General features: G+C 39.2%; 1 protein-coding gene across 2 annotated transcripts in view; it reads left to right on the top strand.

Moving 5' to 3' along the window:
• Nucleotides 1-24,000, top strand: part of epc1b (enhancer of polycomb homolog 1 (Drosophila) b) — a 127,656-nt gene that overhangs the window by 59,426 nt on the left and 44,230 nt on the right. For both annotated transcript variants that reach the window (XM_017495214.3, XM_017495215.3), the window contains exons 6-7: nt 14,323-14,467; nt 14,893-15,045. In XM_017495214.3, coding sequence (XP_017350703.1) covers nt 14,323-14,467; nt 14,893-15,045 — 298 coding nt within the window. The remainder of the gene's footprint in view (nt 1-14,322; nt 14,468-14,892; nt 15,046-24,000) is intronic.

Genomic DNA, 24,000 nt, shown 5'->3' with positions numbered 1-24,000 from the left:
TTTTGAGTTAATTAACTGATTAGAGCTCTTCTCAGGTCGACATTTCTGTATCATAAATTCTTTATTCTAATATTTTGAGGTACTGGATTTTTTATTTCCATGAGCTGTAAGCTGTAATCATCAAGATTAAAACAAAAAAAGGCTTGAAATATTTCACTTTATATGTAATGAATTTAGAATATATGAACGTTCCACTTTTTTAATTAAATTATGGAAAAAATGTACTTTTCCACGATATTACATTTTTTTTAGATTCACCTGTGTATGCATGTACAGTATCTCACAAAAGTGAGTACACCCCTCACATTTTTGTAAATATTTGATTATATCTTTCCATGTGACAACACTGAAGAAATGACACTTTGCTACAATGTATAGCTGTGTATACAATGTATACAGTGTATAGCTTGTATAACAGTGTAAATTTCCCCTCAAAATAACTCAACACACAGCCATTAATGTCTAAACTACTGGCAACAAAAGTGAATACACCCCTAAATGAAAATGTCCAAATTGGGCCCAATTAGCATTTCCCCTCCCCGGTGTCATGTGACTTGTTAGTGTTACAAGGTCTCAGGTGTGAATGGGGAGCAGGTGTGTTAAATTTGGTGTCATCGCTCTCACACTCACTCATACTGGTCACTGGAAGTTCAACATGGCACCTCATGGCAAAGAACTCTCGGAGGATCTGAAAAAAAAGAATTGTTGCTCTACATACAGATGGCCTCGGCTATAAGAAGATTGCCAAGATCCTGACACTGAGCTGCAGCACAGTGACCAAGATGATACAGCGGTTTAACAGGACAGGTTCCATTCAGAACAGGCCTCGCCATGGTCGACCAAAGAAGTTGAGTGCACGTGCTCAGCGTCATATCCAGAGGTTGTCTTTGGGAATTAGACTTATAGGGGTCAGCCTGTCAGTGCTCAGACCGTACGCCACACACTGCATCAAATTGGTCTTCATGGCCATCATCCCAGAAGGAAGCCTTTTCTAAAGATGCTGCACAAGAAAGCCCGCAAACAGTTTTCTGAAGACAAGCAGACTAAGGACATGGATTACTGGAACCATGTCCTGTGGTCTGATGAGACCAAGGTAAACTTAATGGTTCAGATGTTGTCAAGCGTGTGTGGCGGCAACCAGGTGAGGAGTACAAAGAAAAGTGTGTCTTGCCTACAGTCAAGCATGGTGGTTGGAGTGTCATGGTCTGGGGCTGCATGAGTGCTGCCAGCACTGGGAAGCTACAGTTCATTGAGGGAATGATGAATGCCAACATGTACTGTGACATACTGAAGCAGAGCATGAGCCCCTACTTCAGAGACTGGGCCGCAGGGCAGTATTCCAGCATGAAAATGACCCCAAACACACCTCAAAGACGACCACTGCCTTGCTAAAGAAGCTCAGGGTGAAGGTGATGGACTGGCCAAGCATGTCTCCCGACCTAAATTCTATTGAGCATCTGTGGGGCATCCTCAAATGGAAGGTGGAGTCGACATCCGTGATGTCATCATGGAGGAGTGGAAGAGGACTCCAGTGGCAATCTGTGAAGCTCTGGTGAACTCCATGCCCAAGAGGGTTAAGGCAATGCTGGAAAATAATGGTGGCCACACAAAATATTAACACTTTGGGCCCAATTTGGACATTTTCACTTAGAGGTGTACTCACTTTTGTTGCCAGCGGTTTAGACATTAATGGCTCTGTATTGAGTTATTTTGAGGGGACAGAAAATTTACACTGTTATCCAAGCTGTACACTCACTACTTTACATTGTAGCAAAGTGTAATTTCTTCAAGGTTGTCGCATTAAAAGATATAATCAAATATTTACAAAAATGTGAGGGGTGTACTCACTTTTGTGAGATTGTGTGTGTGTGTGTATGTATGTATGTATGTGTATGTATGTATGTATGTATGTATGTATATATGTATGTGTATGTATGTATGTATGTATGTATGTATATATGTATGTGTATATATATATATATATATATATATATATATATTATATATATATATATATATATATATATATATATATATATATTACATATATATATATATTACATATATATATATTACATATATATTACACACACATCTTTGTTTTGATGAGGGTGGAGTTTAGCTTGCTGTCAGAGGATGTACAGTGGGGGACATAATTATTGGACACGTCACTTTTTTTCAGTAAATATATTTCCTATGAGGCTATTCGCATTAAATTTTCACCAGACATCAGTATTAACTCAAGAATTCTGGAAATATAAATGATTCTCAACATTAAAGTCCATAAATAAAATTGTGTAATAAAGAGGAATGACAAAGGGAAAAAAGTATTGAACACACTAAATTAAATTTATTTAATACTTAGTTGGAGAAGCCTTTGTTTGTATTGACAGCTTCAAGACACTTCCTGTATGAAGAAATTAATCAAATGAATTAAACAGTATTCAGTATTCAGGTGTGATTCAGGTGCCCATTCTTTTAAATATATTGTCTATAAATCTTGTTCAATTGGATCAACACCTTGAATTTTTTTGCTCTGAAACCAATTGAGAGTTTCCTTTGCTCTATGCTTTGGATTGTTGTCCTGCTTGAAGGGCCACCCACTTCATCATCCTGGTGGATGGCAGCAAATTCTTCTCAAGAATCTCATGGTAAAGGGCTCCATTCATCATTCTTTAAATTATACGAAGTCTGCAAGTACCATGTGATGAAAAACGGCCCCAAACCATGATTCTTCCACCTCCAAACTTCACTGTTGGTATAGTGTTTTAAGGGTGACATGCAGTGCCATTTCTTCTCCAAACATGGTGAGTAGTATGACAGCCAAAAAGTTAAATTTTCCTCTCGTCTGACCAGACTACACTCTCCCAGTATTTCATAAGCTTGTCCAAATGAGTTGTAGCAATGAGTCTGAGGGGTGAGCATGAACAGTGGAGTGCATTGCCTCTTGTTTTCTTTTTGACGATGGTACCTGCTGCCTCCAAGTGTTTCTGGAGCTCTATAAGAGTGGTCCTTGGCTCTTGAACTACTCTTTTGACTATTTTTCTGACTCCCTGGTCAGAAATCTTGCGAGGAGCTGCTGTGCACGACCGGGTGATGACGGAGTGATGTTACTTCCACTTGCGGATAATGGCCCTAGTCATGCTTAGTGGAAGAGTCAGAAGTTTTTAAATACATCTGTATCCGATTTCATCAATACATTTTGCAACAATAAGGATGCGAAGGTCTTGGAAGAGACATCGCACAAAAGATGATATCATTCAGCAAGCCAAGAAACAGCCAATCTCTCTCTATGCCTGGTTTAGAACCATTTTCAGATGACCAAATAGGACAAGTTTATCAGCCACAATCATTTGACACTCCAGCATTTCATTCAGAGTGCAACATTTCTACAGAGCTTTCATCTGCTGCTGCCTACATTCATAATAACTCCAACATGACTGAATTTGTTCTTTATCTAGCTCGCCGTGAGCTTTTTTCTACAGAGCTGACAAAATTCAGTGATCAACCACAAAGTTACAAAGCCTGGTGATGTTCTTTTAAGAATCTTAAGATTTTCTTGATGCTGGACTGTACCTCTGGTACCGAGCTTGGGAAGAAGTCACACAGATAGAGTTCAGTGAAAGCTTCTTAGTTTAATGCTGATATATGCAGAGTATATATGCAGAAAAAAAGAAGGGTGGGGGTGTGACAGTTAAAACATTGCTTAACTTAACTAGGAATAGGAAGCTTATCATGTCAGAACAAGTACAGGGACAGATAAGCCCTTTAGTGAAACCCTTTAGCAAAGGCCTTTAGCAAAAAGACACATCCTCTTCATAAGTGCCGTCTTTTGAGAAAATCCCTTGAAGAGCTTAAAGACTTCCTAAAAGAAAATGGAGTCTGCTTCAGATGCTGCATGTCTTCATTGTATGTTGCAAAAAACTGCAAAGCCTATGTTAAATGCACAGATTCTGGTAGTGAGAACCATGACATTGCCCTTCACCCAGAACCATCATGCATGACTATGACTAAATACACAAGCCCCCATTCAGAGCATGGTGGGGAGGGAGATCTTGTACCATCATCTGAAATCTCATCAGAATGCACTCAAGTGGTGTGGTGATCTAACTGATAGCAGAAATCTATATACAGTGCATCTGGAAAGTATCCACAGCGCTTCACTTTTCAGCCTTATTCCAAAATTGATTAAATTCATTATTTTCCTCAAAACTCTACAAACAATATCCCATAATGCCAACATGAAAGAAGTTTGTTTGAAATCTTTGCAAATTTATTAAAAATAAAAAACAAAAAAAAGCACATTTACATAAGTATTCACAGCTTTTGCTCAATACTTTGTTGAAGCACATTTGGCACCAATTACAGTCTCAAGTCTTTTTGAGTATGATGCTACAAGCTTGGCACACTTATTTTTGGGCAGTTTCTCCCACTGTTCTTTGCAGGACCTCTCAACCTCCCATTAGGTTGGATGGGGAACATCGGTGCACAGCCATTTTCAGATCTCTTCAGCGATGTTCAATTGGGTTCAAGTCTGGGCACTGGCTGGGCCACTCAAAGACATTCACAGAGTTGTCCTGTAGCCACTCCTTTGTTATCTTGGCTGTGTGCTTAGCGTCATTGTCCTGTTGGAAGATGAACCTTCGCCCCAGTCTGAGGTCCAGAGCGCTCTTGAGCAGGTTTTCATCAAGGATGTGTCTGTACATTTCTGCATTCATCTTTTCCTCGATCCTGACTAGTCTCCAAGTTCCTGCCACTGAAAAACATCCCCACAGCATGATGTCAATATGCGGTATTGTTTGTAGAATTTTGAGGATAATAATGAATTTAATCCATTTTGGAATAAGGCTGTAACATAACCAAATGTGGGGAAAAGTGAAGCGCTGTAAATACTTTCCGGATGCACTGTAGCCAAAATTTATCCTAGTGGTTGTCGTGACAAACCAATAAACTTTATACAATAAATGATGACCAAGGTATCAGATTCTGAGTTGTTTGATATCTTTGGCATCCAAGGCCCTAGTTCACCATATTCTCTGAAAGTTCAGGTGATGTTGAAACTGATAGAGATGCAAACTCTCCTGATTCAGACCCTGATCCGTCTTCATCTTCAGCATCAACCAGTGCGACTGAAACTGCAGGGGTCTGGAGTCATAACCTGACCATCTCTGTGCATTCGTGAAAACACTACCTGCTGGTCTGATTATCACTTGACTTTTGGCGCTAAAATGCATTTATTTATTTATTATTCATAAAGGCATTGACCACGCTGATGCTCGTATGATACTTATAAATGAGTATAAGGATTTTAGCGAGCATTTTTTCATCATTTCTTTAGTTAAGAATTGTGCTCTAAGTTTAGTAAAAACACAGAACTGCTTCATTTTCGAAGTAATATTACACAAATACATTATTATAAGTTGTTTCAAGGCCTAAAAATGTTAAAATTAAAATGTTGATTTTGGCCCAGGAACTCAGGGTTGGCGTGCTGTTTCTCTGGGGAATATAGGGTTATGGGACATAATACTGTGGGAACTTAGGGGTAAGAGGGTTAAATTGCCTCAAATAGGAGAGAGATCATGGTAGCCTTCCCATTACAAGATTATGCCAACGATCTAAAAGACCTGGATCTTGACAGATATGCAACATAGTCTGGGTCCTGTACAATGTAGTCTAGGTCTAAACTGGGACTTCAAAACAGACCATTTAATTTTTAAAGTACCACATGTAGTGAAGCCCTTCGCACATCAAGGAGTCTTATCAACTGTCAATAGTCTGTACGACCCTTTGGGGTTTGTAGCCCCAGTAACTGTCCATGGCAGATTTATTCTGTGAGAGCTAACCTTGGAGAACACGGATTGGGACTCTCTTCCATGTTTTGTGGCAATGGAATCTTATGCCCAAGGAAACAGTCAAGTAGGCTTTGATATGGGTAAAGTGAAACTTGCTCCAGTTCCTGAACATACAATACCAAGGTTGGAGCTGTGTGCTGCAGTCTTGGCTGTGGACTTGGCTGACCTCATCTAATCTAAGATTGATATGGATCTTGACATCACGTTCTACACTGAGAGCAAGGTGGTATTGGGATACATACATGACCAGACCAGACACTTCTATATGTACATCAATAACTAAGTCTTGAGGATAAGAAGATCTAGTCAGCCTGAACAGTGGTATTACATACACACTGACCAAAATCCAGCAGATATAGCCACAAGGTCCATTCCCGCAGTACACCTTGCAAACATCTCGTGGCTTTTTGGCCCCACATTCCTTGCAGATCCTTCTTTTTCTCCAGAGAAGGAGACTTTCAATCTCATAAATTCTACACTTGATGTGAATGTGCAAACAGAAGTCTCCTATATGAGTAGTACAATGGTGAGTAAGAAGCTGGGATCACAATGATCCCATTTTCTAACTGAATTTTTTAGTTGTCAATCAGAAACAGGTGAGGACTGCAGGCAGGCCATGATAGCACCCGCACTCTCACGCAACCATGCTCTTGTAATCCAGGAAGAATGTGGTTTGCCGTTGTCCTGCTGGAAAATGCAGGGACATCCGTAGAAAAGACGATATCTGGATGGCAGCATATGTTGATACAAAATTATTACATATCTTTCTGCATTACTGGTGCCCTCACAGATGTGCAACTTACCCATGCCATGGACACTGACACACCCCCATACAATGACAGATGCTGGCTTTTGGATATGACGCTGATAACAGCTTGGATGATCCTTTTCCTCTTTGGCCCATAGAACACGGCAGCTGTTTTGTCCAAAAACTATTTGAAATGTTGACTCGTTGGACCACAAAACACTGTTCCACTGTGCTACTGTCCATCTCAGATGAGACACAGCCAGAGAAGTCGGCGGCGCTTCTGGACACAGTTGATGTATGGCTTCTGCTTTGCATAGCCTTAACTTGCACCTTTGGATGCAGCGGCGAGTGGTGACAAAGATTTAACAAAGTATTCCCAAGCCCATATCAGGATATCCATTAGAGGCTTATGACAGTTTTTAAGACAGTCACGTCTGAGGGATAGGAGATCACGCAAATTCAGAAGTAGTTTTTGGCCTTGCCCTTTACACACCAAGATTTGACTGGATTCCTTGAATCTTTTAATTTTGTATTTTTAAATATTGTGCCCTGTAGAAGGTGAAATGTCCAAAATCCTACCGATTTGTCTTTTAGGAATGTTCGCTGACGCATCTGTTGGCAGATTGGCGAGCCTCAACCCATCCTTGCTCTTGAAGGACTAGGCCTTTTTTGGAGGCTCCTTATATATAATTATTACACGAATGCCTCACTTGATTCACATCACCTTCTTATCGCAACTCGCCACAACGCTATTAGTCTTAAATTGCTCCTGTCCCAGCTTTTTTGGAACGTGTTGCATGCATCAATTTCAAAATAAATGTTTACCTTCAAACAACTATACAGTTGATTAGGTAAAACATCAAATACCTTGTCTTTATATATTTTTTTTGCTTAAATACAATTCAAAGTACATTTCCAAATCACCTTTGTTTTTATTAGCATTTTCCATACTGTCCCAAATTTTTTGGAACTGGGGTTGTACACCATTGTGTCCTTTGCTGGAAAATTCTTGGCCACTTTCAGACTCGGAAGATGGCTTGTCTTCCATCAGACCACAAATGTACAGATCCTCCATTTCCAAGCAAAGATGAGAATGTTTACAAGATGGAAGTAAGGGTCCCCAAACAAGATGGCACCAAGATCTTTCTTAGACCAGTAACAGAGACTGTCCTACTTCTTTCTTCTGGATGCAAATGAAAGTAATGTGTTCAACAAGCGTCATTTATTGGTGGCATTCAGTCACGCCAGGCAGGGAGTGTTCTGTTACAGTTAAGATTCAGAAATTCAATAGCTATAAAAGGGAAATGTTTGTTTGCTTAGTAGTTTGACTCTCCCTACTGGCTGTTCTAAGAATAATCATTCATAATGTTGAGATTGTCCTGTGACTGATCAGATGATCAAAAAGGAAGTAATGCTTTCCATGCTGTCCAATTCTGTGAACATGTAGCAGTGAATCAGCATCCATCTGCATTCATCTTGGGCCTTTGGTAGCTCCATCATTATGTTTCATTAGTATTGTTTATACATCTTGAATAGTATATGATAATTTTTTTTTTAAGTATTCATAATTTATGCATATAGTTATTCATGTCGGCTAAATTTTCTCATTGAATTGCATGGGAGCTATATTGCATGATTTGTCCTTCACTTATTTATTACACTTATTTGTTTGCTTGTTTAATTTCATGTTATTACTAGGCAAGCAAAGAAGTGTTTTTAAACATTAAGTCTATCTTTGGTAAATTACAAAGACAGTTTTTAGAAGGATTTATTTCATGTACATATTGGGAATGTAAATTCATATTTTGTTGTTTTCCCTTCTATTTCATAGTTTTACCTTATCATTATTAAATTTGGAAAGAGTCATTCCGTGTCTGTGAACTTTTGATGAGGGGGAAGTTTAGCTTTGTCAAAGTATACAGAGGATGTATATAGAGGACAGTACAACAGTAAATAACGCAGTGAAATGAAAACCTGACCTACTACTCTTTAGACAGTGCATTAAAGACTACGTTAAAAACAAAAATCATAAATGAATAAGAAAAAATAAGAAATATGAAATATATGTACAGAAATATGCAAAAATGGATGTACAAAAAAAGTGCAGTGTGCAGAGTTTCAGTGTAGTGCAGACTGAACTGTAGAGTCCTTATGAAGTCCTGAGTAATCTTCCATAAAGATCCCTTACTGTTGATGAGTCTGATGGCCTGAGGGAAGAAGCTCCTCCTGAGCCTCTTAGTTTTAGCCATCAGAGTACAGAAGCACTTGCCTCATTGCAGCAGGCTGAACAGGCAGTTACCAGGGTGGATGGAGTCTCTGATGATTTTAGCAGCTCTTGTACTTCAATGCCTGATGTAGATGTGCAGACCTGGAGAAACACTGATATAAGCACACCACTCTGCAGGGCTTTGTGGTTCTGGTTTGAGCAGTTTTCCATACCAAGCTGGGAGTCAGTGAACTTTCTATCTTCCCAGTATAGAAAGTTTTCCGGATCGCTGGAGAGACCCTGAATTTCCTCAGCAGTCTCATATACTACAACCATTGTCTGACTTTGTTCACCTGAGCTTGAATGCAATGATACCAGGTCAGGTCCACAGAGATACTTGAAGCTGCTCACTCTCTCCACGGGGTCCCACCAATCTTGAGTGGGGTGTAGTTTCACTGCTGCCTCTTCCTGAAGTCCACAACCAGCTCATTTCTTTTACTGATGTTCAGGGAGAGACTGTTAGCCTGGAAATCAGCCTCCTCGTTATTGGAGATGAGGCCCATAACCACTGTGTTGTCAGCAAACTTGATAGAAGTTGAACTGTGAGAAGACACACAGTCATGTGTGTAGAGAGAATAGAGCAGGGAGCTCAGGACACAACCTTGTGGGATTTCGGTTCTCAGGGTGATGGTGTTGTAGGTAAACTGGCCCACTTTCACTACCTGGGCTCTGCCTATGAGGAAGTCCAGGACCTAGTCACAGGGGAGCATTAAAGCCAAGGTCCCTTAGCTTGGAGGCCAGTCTGTGTGGGACTATGGTATTGAAGGCTGAGTTATAGTCATTAAGCAGCAGCCTCATATAGTTTCCTTTGTTGCATTCGGTGAGGGTGGTGTGTAGGGCGTGAGAGATCGCATTCTCAGTAGACCCATTTGGGCAGTAGACGAACTGGAGTGGGTCGATGGTGTCAGGGATGGAAGCACAGATGATGTTTTTGATAAGCTTCTCAAAAACCTTCATGACAAGCAATGGTAAGTCTACAGGATGATAGTCATTTAAACAAGAGGGCTTATTATTCTTTGGCACAGCAATGACAGCAGATTTTTTTTTAAGCAGGTGGGGACTACACACATAGGTAGGGACTCACTGAAGATGACAATGAGCAAACCAGCTAACTGATCAGTGCAGGATCTCGGTACATGGCCGAAAATGCCGCAATCCTGATGTTCACATGTTTCAGAGTCCTCCGAACTTCATCCTCCATAAATCGTCCTCCGAAGCGGTGATCATGCTTTCATGACTAACAGAGCTGCCTTTTTCTATAGCGCTAGTCATCAGGCTAGGTCTAGTGTATTTAGCCTCGAAACATGCATAGAAAGTATTCAGCTCTTCAGCCAGAGAAAATTCAATTCTCATCATGGCGGTAGATTTGTCTCCGAAGGTTGGTGATCGTCCCCAGTCTCTGCCACATGCATCGCGAGTCATTGAGCTGGAAATGATCCTCCACTTGCTTCCCGTACCGGAGTTTAGTGGCTAACACTGTGCATTGTAGAGCGTAGAACGCCCTTTGTACTCACTCATTTTCCCAGACATGAGCCCTGCACTTTACACAGCTGTGGGCGCATTCACTGCAGCTCAGGTAGTTTTATCCACCCATGGTTTCTGGTTTGAGAGAGTTTTGATTGTAATGGTGTGTTGTACTTTCAATTACCATGCTAACAAAGCTAATTGCTACATCCATAAACTCATTAACATCAGTGGAACTTGATCGGAACATCCTCATCGATCAGAACAACCTCATCGGGTGTGTCCTGTACCGCAGCTTCTGATTGGGCGGAACAGTGCTGCACCACCCTCCTCTCCACAGTGTCATGTACGAGCTGGGACGAGGAAAATGGTTGCATGGTCCAGTCTACTGAAAGCCAGCAGCAAGTTAGCTTTGTAGCCATTCCTAAAAGGAGAATAGCAATGGTCCGGTGTGTTTACCCCTCTAGTTGGACAGGAGATGTGTTGATAAAAGTTTTGGGATTCTGTTCTGTGGAGCAATGAAACAAAACTGGAACTTTTCGGCATGATGGATCAGCGGTATGTCTGGAGAAAGAAGAATGAAGAAAGAACACTCTGTCCACAGTCAAGCATGGTGGTGACTCTCTGATGCTCTGACGCTGCTTTGTATCCTCTGGCACTGGAAACCTGCAGCGTGTAAGGCAAGATGGATTCATTGAAGTATCAGGAAATCTTAGGAGAAAATGTCATGCCATCTGTGAAGAAGCTGAAGCTTGGGTGTCATTGGACCTTCCAACAGGACAATGATCCCAAGCATCCCAAGAAGTCTTGGAAGATTCTACAGGCACATCACAGTCACCTGTCTTGAACCCCATAGAAAATCTCTGGTGGGATTTGAAGAAGGCAGTTGCAGCATGCAAACCCAAGAATATTACTGAACTGGAGGCCATTGCTTATGAGGAATGGGCTAAGACTCCTCAGGAACGCTGCCAGAAGCTGGTGTCTGACTATGCAGGTCATAACAGCAAAAGGGTGCTCTATTAAGTACTAAAGATGCGTGCCATGAAGGGGTTATATAATTTTGAAACTGGAGGAATCATTGTAAGTCAAGTTGCATTATTTCATTTGAATTTGGGGAAACCACTTGAAGCATTTGTTTGTGTCTAACTATTTCAGTTGCTTTTTGTTTGATTTGTTCATTGCAAACAACTGAGTCTAAATTTTGACAATAAACCTCATTTGCAGTGGGGGTTGAATAATTGAATAATAATTTGATTCCAACCATACATTGTTACATTACACCAAGTAAATTTATTTACTATAACATTACAAGAAGTATGGAGCTGTGAACATGACCTGTGGCATGTGACAATGTGGCAAAATATGTGAAGGTGGTATAAGACCAGCATTATGATTACAGAAAGGTGGTTTGACCTAGTGAAAAAAGGCCCATGTAACTACCATAGTTTCAATGTTAATGAGTAAATGTTTATTCATATCTCAGCTCGTCAGTAAATTACTTATCCAAGAGCCATATACTAGCTTAGTCAATCAGTTAGACTATGCAACTAAAAATACACAATAAATTATTTGTCAGCCAAATTGGGATGCATCAGACAGACAAAACATCACTCTATCTCTCTCTTCATATTGCACCCAATGAAATACAGCCCTTCAGGGATAAGTTTCCTCTCCCTTTTGCATTCATAATTTGTATATGATTTTTTAAATTTGATGCGTTACTAGGTATTTGAGAACTTTGCTCTTTAGAAAATGAAAATGACACGCTTCGCTGCTGTTTCTTGAGGTAAACTCAAACTGAATTCTGATTGATCAAGCTTGTTTCTAAGCAACTGCTTGTTAAAATCGGCACTTTACTGGTTTCCGCTGTATGTGACAGCCTACACACTCTAGATTATTTTTAGCAGCAGAAGAATGTGAACTTCGTCATAACTGACTATATCAGAAATAAAGCCATTATTATTATTATTATTATTATTATTATTTTGTTATTGACATTTTCAGGCTACTTGCCCAGTCCAAAAATTTCACTTGTCCCAGACAAGCGTTAATGTCGAGCCCTGCACAGGGACGCTAAACATAATCTAAGACTAATAACAAAGATTTTAAAATCTATTTTTAAAATCTACAATAGATTGTAAAATGGGTTGTTTTACAAAGTAGAACATATAATAGATGTTGTGGTGACTTTTTTTGTTAGATGATGTTTAACCTTTATGAAAGCTTGGTTGTATGAGCTTTGCAACAGTTTCAGTGCTTTAAAGTTTTCAAGACAGAAATATAAATGAATGAGAGAGAGAGAGAGGCTAGTAAAGGAGTTGTCTATAATGTAGGAAAATAAACTGTGGAAATGTGTGATGTCATTCATTAGTAAATTAAACATTGTAATCGTTGATTATATGAAAATAATGTGCACCAGCGTAATGTGATAGCATGATGTGAAGTGTAATATAACTGCTCAATCTGTCACGTGTTATGAAGTTGCATGCATTAACTTAGCATGTAATGGCCCTCATTTATCAATATTTTAGTAAAGAAGAGCTACTGTGGCACAAATTGCTGAAAAAGTCAATGCTGGCTATGATAGAAAGGTTTCAGAACACACAGTGTATCACAGCTTGCTGTGTATGGGGTTGCGTAGCCACATACTGATGGGAGTGTCTATGCTGACCCCTGTCCACTGCCAAAAGTGTGTACAATGGGCACGTGGGCATCAGAACTATACCATGGAGGACGAACCAATGGAACAAGGGCCTGGTCTGACAGATCACGTTGTCTTTTACATCATGTGGATAACTGGGTGAATACGCATCAGTTACCTGAGGAAGAGATGCTACCAGGATGTACTGTGGGAAGAAGGCAAGCCTGTGTTGACTCACCAAACCTGGACAGGTGAAGACTGGAAAAAGTTACTGGGTGAGCCTGTGCCCATGATAGCCTCAGATTCATGTTCTTGGCTGACAGGAGTGGAACCTAATGTGGTCTTCTGCCCATTCACGTCAAGATTCGATGTTTTGTCCATGCTGAGATGCTTTTCTGCTTACCATGATTGTAAAGAGTGATTGTTTGAGTTACCTTATAATTCCTGGCAGCTCGAACCAATCTGGCCATTTTCCTTTGACCTCTCTTATCAACAAGCTATTTCCATGCACAGAACTATTGCTCACTCAGAATTTTTTGTTTTTCACACCCTTCTGTGTAAATGCTAGAGACTGCTGTGTGTGTGAAAATCCCAGAAGATCAGCAGTATATGAAATAATTAAATCAGCCCTTTTGGTACCAACTTCCATTCCACAATCAAAGAGATCACACTTTTATCCTCTTTCTGATGTTTGATTAGAATTCATTGTAACCCTTGACCTGTATCTGCATGATTTTTTGCATTGGTCTGCTGTCACATGATTGGATGGTTAGATCACTGATTGAATAATTAGACAAAAGTGAAGGCAGAAAGACCCATAAACAAGCAGCAACTGAAGGCGGGTTTTGGTATTTTAAGCAATATTTCAGCACCTTAAGGTTGACCTTTTTTGGAATTTTGTGGGCATCACCAAATCAGCTGTGCATGCACCTGGTAATTTATTGGTGATTGTCATTCATCAACATATAAACGTGTATAAAGAAAATAGGCATTTCCGAAACTTTTGTAAATCTGGCAGAAAATTTTAGTTCTATTTGGCTTACGCAACTTTTAATGAAATATTTATAAATTGGGCCCATTGTATGTACATTTACAGCACAACATTAAGCTCTTCTCATTTTTCTTTGGCTGAAATCAGAATGTTTTGTTTCGCATGTACTGTCCTACATAGGGTGTACAATTCCATTGACTACTATTGTGGTTAGACCAGTTAGACCCAGTTTATTCTGCTTTCTACACCACACATTTGCAGTGCAAGCTAGAGCTGTGGTCCATGTTTGTTATTTCGATAGAGTTTTTCTCCTACATTTCGGACACCTGAACACACACTTGACTTGCATGTGCATTGCAGGAATGGCATGGCTGATTTTGGGGGAGAGGTAATGGCAGAGGTTCTGGCTCAGAGGGCACTAGAGAAGCCGGTTATTCCCCTGATCCCCATCACTACCAGCAGCCAATACAGATATGCAGAACATGAACGCGACTACCAGAACAAGGTATACACATACTACCATGCACATATTGCAACTGATTTGCAATTGACTACAATTGATCAGACTTTTCAGTTTTAGGCTGACACATAGCTATCCAATCACTGGTTCAAAGTGTGACAATAACTATGTGTGAGAATCACATTTAGCTAGTGAGGTTCACTTGCACGTAGGTGTGACTGACTATTTTTATCACCGCATTTGTTAAAACAAGCTCGCTATCCAAAGTGACCTTTGCGCTTTGAAAGTTTATTTATTTATTTATTTATTTATCTATCTTGATGAATTCAGCTACAGCATCTGATGGGTTTTTCCAGGTCGGCACACATTTGTGGCTGTGACGTGAGGGTGTCTACTCTCTTTTGGGGTTGAAACCACATTTATTATGCAAATATATACTGTATGTGATGTAATTGGCAATATGTGTTCAGGTGGACAAGCCAGAAGTGGTACGTCAGAAGAGGAAATATTTGAAGAAGCCAAAGCCCTTGCTGTTATCAGGTCACTCTATCCCTGCAGCAGTCAACAGTAAAGCCATTAACCAGTATGATTTCCCCAGCTCAGATGAAGAGCCCTACTCACAGGTACATTAATTAAAATTGTCACATTGTGGGATTTCAATCTTTTAGGGGTTGGGAATATTTATACTCAGTGGTTAAATTGATGTAGGCTAACATAGCTGTGAATAGAATACTTAGCAAGCTATGATAGTGAAAATAAATTAAGATGAATAAGGGTGTATATATTAATACAGAGTAAATCTGGATTATCCAGTTCCAGTAAAGTGGAATGCTGCCCCCCACCCCTCCCCTTGAAATTCAAAAACATGAGCCAAATCTTTATGTGCTGAAGGGAAAATTGGAAAAACTTATGAAGTGAAAACTTTTAATGAACTGATCACTCTCAGACTATGCCAATGGTATGTGCAAACCAGTGTGCCTCGTGGGGCACAGTGCAACAATTTTAGTGAAGTAAAGCACCAGTTTTAACCAAGACATGAGTCTTAAGAGTATAAGCGTATAAAACTGACAAAGATGGACAGCACAACACCTATAATGGGTAATAATGAAAATCAAAGTATCAAAGAGTAAAAAATCAAAGAAAGAACCAATTCTGAACACCTGAAATGAGTCATTAGTAATTTTATACTTGCTTCCTGTACAAACATATATAGGTTGGTAACAAAAACCCGCCTCTGGTCTTCATTGGATGCTCATCGTGTATTTTGACCCACCTTCAAACACTACAGTTGAGGTTGCTTGCTGAAAGAGTTAGGTTCATGGATAGAAGACATTGTTTTCTGTGCTGCAAAAGCAAACCCACTTTGCATGGACTCCCAAAGTATGAGGATGTAAAGTGTCAGTGGTTAAAATTAATTTTAAGACGATACCACAGCAGTTGAACTCCGACCTTGGTTTGTGTTCCGGTCATTTCACTGACGACTGCTTCTCCAATCAAGCTGAAGTCAATGCAGGATTTGTGAAACAATTATTCATTAAAGATGGGGCTGTACCCACTTTATTTGGATCACAACCTGTAAGTATGGTTAATTATTTATGTATATATTGTCTACCGAGTGTTCCAAATGCGCAGTTTTGTGGGTATATGTGTACAGCCAGTGCACAGCTGTTAGCCTGTTAGCTGTTAGCCTCTGCTAACTGGCTAACTCATGTTATTGCCAAACTACATATAAACACCACTGAGAAATGTCCTGTTTTTGTCGTGCTTACGATGGTGGTTTGGGTTGATCTTCAGATGTATCAATATCGGACTGGGGCTCAAGTTGATATTCTTGTATATGTACAACCAGTGCACCGTGTAATGAGTAGTCTACAAGTAATGCGTAATGATTTAGTCCAACAGGTGGCAGTAATGGATTGTATGAAGTGCACTTGCTAAAGGGTGGTGTGGTAATTTGTATATGATGTGTGTTCCACGTGTAATAAAGACGCCAGCACTGGCAATCTCTTTCTCTTTATTTGTCGTCTATTGAATAATACATGGTACCAGGAGTGGAGTCTGAAGAACACCATGGATGCAATTAAACCTCTGGGGTTGTGTGGAAATGTTGATGCAAATTGGAAGACTTTCAAAGAGCAGTTCGAGTTGTATGTTGCCGCTATTGGACAAGTGGATGCTGCGGATGAAAGAAAGATTGCCCTGTTACTTATCATTGATCGAGCAGATGCTATGGAGGTTTTTCATTGAGCCATAGAAACCCTTACTGAAGGTATCGAGGGTGTTCGTGTATATATTGATGATCTTGTGGTGTGGGGGTATACCCTTCAACAACATAATCAGCAACTATTTAAACTGATCGAAAGAATTTGAGCACATGATTTAAAGCTAAACAAGAAATTGTTTTTTGGAGTCACAGAGATAACATTCTTAGGTGACAAGTTGTCTGCAAAAGGAGTGGAGCCAGATCCAGCTAAAGTACTAGCCCTCCTTGATATGCTTCCACCTAGTGACAAGAAGGGGGTTTTGTGTGCCTTAGTTATGGTAAATTTCTTAGGAAAATTTCTGCCAAATCTTTCAGCAAAAACCACACAAATGAGAAAGTTGTTTCAAAATGACAGTTTGTGTGTGTACATGATCAAAAATGGAAGCAGTTAAAGGAGATCCTTAGCACTGAACCTGTCCCTTTTTTTTTTTTTTTTTTTTTTTTTGATCACACATGCCCAACTAAGATCTCTATAGACGCCTTTCAGGAGGGATTGGGGGCTGTACTTTTACAGGTCATTGGGGATTCCTGGAGACCTGTGGTCTATGCTTCTCGATCTATGACAGAGACTGAAAAACGTTACTCTCAAATAGCCAAATACTAAAACCAAGGTCTCTTTTTCTGTGATAAATTCCATGGATATATTTATAGATTACCTACTTTTACAGTAGAGATGGATCATAAACTTCTCAAACATTTAATCATAAACATTTAAGATCTTTTGAACAATTGATAAATATCAATTTATTCAAAAGATCTTAGATGATACGTCACCTAGAATTCAACGCATGATGATGAAATTACAAAGATATGACCTGAATCTAGTGTGTACACCTGGGAAGTACATCATCATGTCTCATTCACGGTCTCAAGCACGAGTAGTTTCAGAGATCAACAACATAGTAGAAGAAGTGGATGGACATGTGAATATGGTGGTTTCATCTTTGTCAGTCTCCGATGAGATGTTAAGACTCATTGCGGAGGAAACTGCTAAAGATGCTGTACTGCAGAGGGTAATTGCTGATCTTCAGCAAGGATGGATAAAAAGGCAAGTGTCCACAGGGCAGAACTGAGTGTGGTTGATGGCATGCTATTGTGAAAAAACAGAGTTGTCATTCGCCATTGTCAATGCGCCAAGACATGCTTTGTCAAATTCACGAGGGGCATCTTGGCATTGAAAAATGCAAGAGAAGAGCAAGACAAGCTGTTTATTGGCCTGGAATTAATGGGCACATTGAAGAACTAATCAGTAAGTGTGATGTCTGTCTGAGCCATCATTATAAACTGGCTAAAGTTGATAGCTGATGTGCTTACTCAGCCATGGCAAAAAGTAGGAGCCGATCTTTTCCAGTTGAATGGTAAGGATTTTTTGGTAGTTATTGATTATTATTCCAATTATACTGAAATTGAACAGCTCCATCATACAACAATGAACGACATGATTAATTACATGAAACGCGTTTTTCAAGGCATGGAATTCCCTATATTGTGCAAGGTAATAATTCTTCAGTATAGTAGTCATGAATTTAGTCTGGTTGCAGAACCATATGGCTTTAAGCATACTACTTCTAGCCCGCTCTATCCAAAGGCAAATGGGAAAGTAGAAAAAGGGGTACAAATTTTAAAAAGACTTTTGAAAAAAGCAGCTGCAAGCAATTCTGATATAAATCTGGCTCTGTTGAGTTACCGTTCCTGCCCACTCAGTTGTTGATTATCTCCTGCGGAACTACTGATGAATCATAAACTGCATGACACATTGTCAAAATTGTTCCTATCAAAGAAAATCGAAGCAGAACGAATACTGTGATAAGGGAGCTCTACTATTGAATCCATTTTCTGAATGAGATGTGGTTAGAGTTGAGGAGCCTACTGGATGGAGAAAGAAAGCTACAATCCTAAAAGAAGTAAATCCAGGATCACATGTTCAAAAGGAAGAAGGGCATACATTACGGAGAAATCGACAGAGTTTGCTTAAGACTGCAGAAATATGTCAGGAACAGTCAGACATGGAACTGCCTCCCTTGGATGTGCCAACTTATGAGATGCCATCTCCAGAAATGCAGTATTCTGAAATGCCCTCTGTTGATATGCCATCTCCTGAGATGTTATCTTTTGATATGCCTGCCCCTGAAGTCCCATCCCCTGAACTTGATTTATCTGCACCAAAGACTGATATTCCATTCTTATGGAGATCTAATTGGGCTAAAAAACCACCTGTTCGATTGGACTTGTAAGAAAAGAAAAAAGGACTGTTCATTGATTTTAATAAATCTAAGGAAAAGTGATGTAATGAGTAGTCTACTAGTAATGAATAATGATTTAGTCCAGCAGGTGGCAGAAATGGATTGTATAAAGTGAAGTGCACTTGCTAAGGAGTGGTATGGTAATTTGTATATGATGCGTGTTCCACGTGGAATAAAGATGCTAGCACTAGCAATCTCTTTTTCTTTATTTGGCATCTATTGAATAATGCACATAGCTGTTAGCTGCTAACCGGCTAACTCGGTAGTGGGCGTTTCCTTTCCGACATGCTGTAATCGGTAGACCAATCACAACAGACCGGGACATCTGACCAACCAGAGCGGAGTAGGATCTCTGAAAGGAACGAATTCTTGAACGACTCGTTTGTTACATTGGGGGGAAAAAAAGTAATGCTGCAATGTAAATTATGAGACCTTTAAAACAAAATTAGGCGCGTTTTATAAAGCATTATATGTGCACTTTAAGTAATGTATAAGTGCCTAATGAAGTGTTTGCGACTCATGATGGCTAAATTAAATGCATTAAGTGCATGCATTGAAAGTTATTTACCAATGCATCAAAACTACACAGGCAGCATAGCACGTGTGCTGACATCACTTTTAACTGATAGAAATAACTGTGAGGTCAGAGGGACAGCATAAACGTGTGTAAAATATTCAGCAGAACTCGAATCTATCTAGCCGCATTTAGAAGCAAATACGGAGACCATTATTTAAATGACCAAACGTTTGATTTGTAAAAGAGGAGCCTAATTGTACCTATGTACAGTAGGGTTCATGTTTTACAAATATGCTATTTTTTGTTTATTTTTGTTATTTTTGCACGAAGCATATGTTTGCTGTTTGGCATTGTGAAGTACCCTGATGTGGGGAAATGAGGAGAGGGGAAGCAGGCTTGGTTTGCTTGCTTCCACACGCGCACACCTCTTCTTTCCAGGTGCTTGTCTCTCACCCCCATATGCTCCCTATCCTCACTACAACACAGAGCAATAATTAGGAAATTTACCACAGGTGTGTTTAATTCATGTTGCTCACCTTCTCCAGCTCCACCCATTATTCACAAGACAGCTCTAAGCCACACTCCCACCTTCACAGGCATGTTGTTACAGAATTGGTAAACGATACACACTTCAATTAGATTACACTTTTTTTTTCTAGTTTCATTTTCATCTTTTGTTTAAAAATCAAAGTTTGAAATCAAGCTGGGCCCGTGTACGTTTCATTTCTGGTTTCAAAATTGAAAAACAAAATACGAACGACAACCCGTTCATTATTTATTTATTAAAAAAAAAATTTTTGACAATTAAATTACTAATTATGTTTAAAACCCATTTTTACTCAAAATTGCAAAATATTTAAAATATGCCTCATTTATAGATTCTTGCCGTCTTATTTTTTGAGTTGGAGTTATTTTGTTTTGTGTTATGCTCGCATAATCCGAGTGTAATTTAACACGGAGGGAAATTTAGTTGTAGGTTTGATATTCACTGGATATTAACTTTCCACTGCCCTTGGTCTGTAGAGGCTTACACAGGTATCAATACCACAATTAGTTTGAATAATATTCAATTATTATGTACGGACATAAAACCTGTACTCTAAAATGCCAAACGCCTGTTTGAGCTGCATATTTACACCTCAGAATTTTCTGACGCAGTATCACAGCCAAGTTGCTTAAAGGACTGTCTGGCAATTCTACGCACTAAATGTTAAAATGTCGACATTGTCCACACATTAATTAAAATGACATAAGTCTTAGCATACTAGGTCAAATAAATTGTAAACATGGAATTAGCTTCCACCGTTATGCTGATCATTCACAGTTGTATGTTTCAGCAAAGCCAGAGGACATACAGCAGCTTAATAAAGTTGAGGAATGTGTAAAAGACATTAGACGTTGGTTGCTTATTAACTTCCTCTTACTTATTTCTGATAAGACAGAAGTACTTGTTATAGGACCACGTGTAGCTAGAAGTAAGCTTTCTGATTACATAGTAACTCTGGATGGTCTCTCCGTTTTGTCATGTGCAGCAGTAAAAGACCTTGGTGTGATTATTGACTACAATCTTTCATTTGATGTTCGTGTACATAATATTACTAGGATAGCCTTTTTTCATCTCAGAAATATTGCTAAGATAAGACACATGCATCATTACATGATGCAGAAATATTAGTTCATGCTTTCGTCAAATCTAGACTAGATTACTGTAATGCCATACTGTCTGGATGTTCCACTAGGAGCATAAACAAGCTCCAGTTAGAACAGAATGCAGGTGCTAGAGTCCTAACTAGAACCAGAAGATACAACCACATCACCCCGATCTTATCCACACTGCATTAGCTCCCAGTGAAATCACGCATTAATTATAAAATACTATTATTAACCTATAAAGCACTAAACGGTCTCGCGCCACAGTATCTAAGTGAACTTTTGGTTTTCTATGATCCACCACGCCTACTTGGATCAAAAAGAATAGCGAATAGCAAAGGCTACAGCAGGGGGAAGAGCTTTCTCTTACAAAGCCCCAAAGTTATGGAACAGCCTTCCAATTAGTATTCGGGACTCGACACAATCTCAGTGTTTAAGTCTAGGCTTAAAACGTATTTGTTTACTCAAGCTTACCATGAGTAGACTTTCTTTTCACAAAGCACAATCTTACTTAACAATCTCTCCCTCTCTACTTCTGTCGAGCCACACATGGTTTTATGGAGATGCAAGTGATCCTGATCCTTTCTGCTCTCCAGGCCTGCCTGATCCGTTCGGATGCTCTACCTTTGGATGGAGTTCTCATCAACTCCAATTCCACATGGACATTCTCATTGTGGTTGCTGGGACTACGTTTGCTACTGAAGGCCCTGGGACTGCAATTACAACATGCAGTTTTGTACTCGGGTCTCCTTTGAACAGTGGAGTAGTTCAACAAACAGTCTTCATATTAAACCATAATGAACTTTAATTTACTTTTACACTATCCGTTGTTACCACGATGAGGATGGGTTCCCTTCTGGGTCTGGTTCCTCTCAAGGTTTCTTCCTCTTAACATCTACCGTCGTCACTGGCTTGCCCAACGGATAAATTCACACGTTTAAAATCTGTTTCCCGTGTTTATATATTTCTGTAAAGCTTCTTTGAGACAATGTCTATTGTAAAAAAAGTGCTATAAAAATAAAATTTAATTGAATACAAAAGTTATTTTAAAACACATAATTTTACATTCTAAAGGCTGTAGCAGGCTCACAATGAGATGCCTGACTTATTACAGTTGAGATTTTGCCAATACCAAACTTTATTTATTTATTTATTTGTTTGTTTGTTTAAAGAAATTAATACATATTTAATTCTAATTTTTTATCACTATAATTCACCTAAATGTTTTTTTTTGGTTGTTTTTTTTGTTTGTTTGTTTTTCATATTCCAAATTCCCTTAGTCATTCATATTGGGTTAGACCAAGGAATATAGCTGTGATATGCAGCAAAAACGTTGTTGAACTTCACAAAATGGGAAGTAGCTATAAGAAAATAGCACAAGCATTGAAAATGCCCATTTGCACCATCAGGGCAATAATTAAAGAAGTTCTAGTCAACTGGAAATGTTATGAATCAACCTGGAATTGGACATGTCTATATTGTCTCAATGCACTGTGAAGAGGACGGTTTGAGTGGCCAAAAAATCTCCAAGGATCACAGTTGCAGAAAGTCTCCAAAACTACAATCCGAAGTCACCTACACCAGCACAAGTTGTTTGGAAGCGTTTCAAGAAAAAAGCCACTACACTCAGTTTGCCAGACACTACTGAAACTTCAAATGCGATCAGATTCTATGGTCAGATGAAACCAAAATGGAGCTTTTTGGTAATAAACACCAGAGGTGGTTTTGGCGCACACAGTGTTAGCCATATGGAAAAGTACCTCATGCCCACGGTTAAATATGGTGGTGGCTCTTTAATGTTTTGGGGCTGTTTTTCTGCCCGAGAACCTGGACATTTTGTTAGGATACATGACTTCATGGACTCTATCAAATATAAACAGATATTAAATGAAAACCTGACTGCCTCTGCCAGAAAGCTTAAAATGGGCTGTGTTTGGATCTTCCAGCAGGGCAATGATGCATCAAAATCAGCACAAAACTGGTTTACTGAACACAAAATCAAGGTCCTGCCATTGCTATCCCAGTCCCGTGACTTGAAACCCCTAGAAAACCTGTGTGGTGAACTAAAGAGGAGAGTCCACCAGCATGGACCTTGAAATTTGAAGGAACTGGAGAGATTTTGTATGGAGGAATGGTCTCCAATCCCTTGCCATGTATTTTCCAACCTCATCATTATAGTAGAAGTGCGGTTAACTTGGCAAGGGGAGGTAGCACAAAGTTTTGACTAAAAGGGTGCCAATAATTGTTGCACACACATTTAACAAAGATGTATTTTTTATAAACCTGTTTTGTTTGCAATTGTTTGATATCCGTGAGAGCAGTGTATTTTTGTGAATCTTTTTTAAAGAAAGATCAAAAGGTTAAAAAAAATAAAGGCAATTGTTCATAGCCTTCTTTGCTCATATTTACCAAGGGTGCCAATATTAGTGGAAGGTACTGTATAATAACTATGCGTTCAATTTTAATAGAAAATATACTACCATCCTTGCAATAACAAGAAAGAGTAACGATCCAGAATGATTGTTTTTTTTTGTTTTGTTTTATTTAAGTTTAATTAATTATTGGATTAATATTACTCTATAGCCATAATCTGTTATTTTTTTATTTTCTGAGTTTGGCTGTCTTTTCAAACTAAAATGGTCCTGTGGTCCACTTCAGTGGACATGCTGTAAAATTAAAAATACAATTTAAAAAGTCTAAATTGTAGAATGTTTTTTTTTTTATCCCAAAATAGGTAGCAAAAAAAAAAAAAATGATGACACTTTTTTCCTTGGGTCTCAGGAGGATATTAAAACAAAAAAAAATGAAAAGTGTTGTAGTTTGTATATGGTTTTTCAATTTTGAAACCAAAAACAGATGAACGCAATGTACACGGATCAAGCTTGCGAGCATTATTGTGTGGGCT

The sequence above is a fragment of the Ictalurus punctatus genome, chromosome 20 (genome assembly GCF_001660625.3).
Source record: "Ictalurus punctatus breed USDA103 chromosome 20, Coco_2.0, whole genome shotgun sequence".
In the NCBI taxonomy this organism is placed as follows: Eukaryota; Metazoa; Chordata; class Actinopteri; order Siluriformes; family Ictaluridae; genus Ictalurus; species Ictalurus punctatus.
Note: the sequence above shows the minus strand (reverse complement) of the source record. Positions and strands in the feature narration are given on the sequence as shown.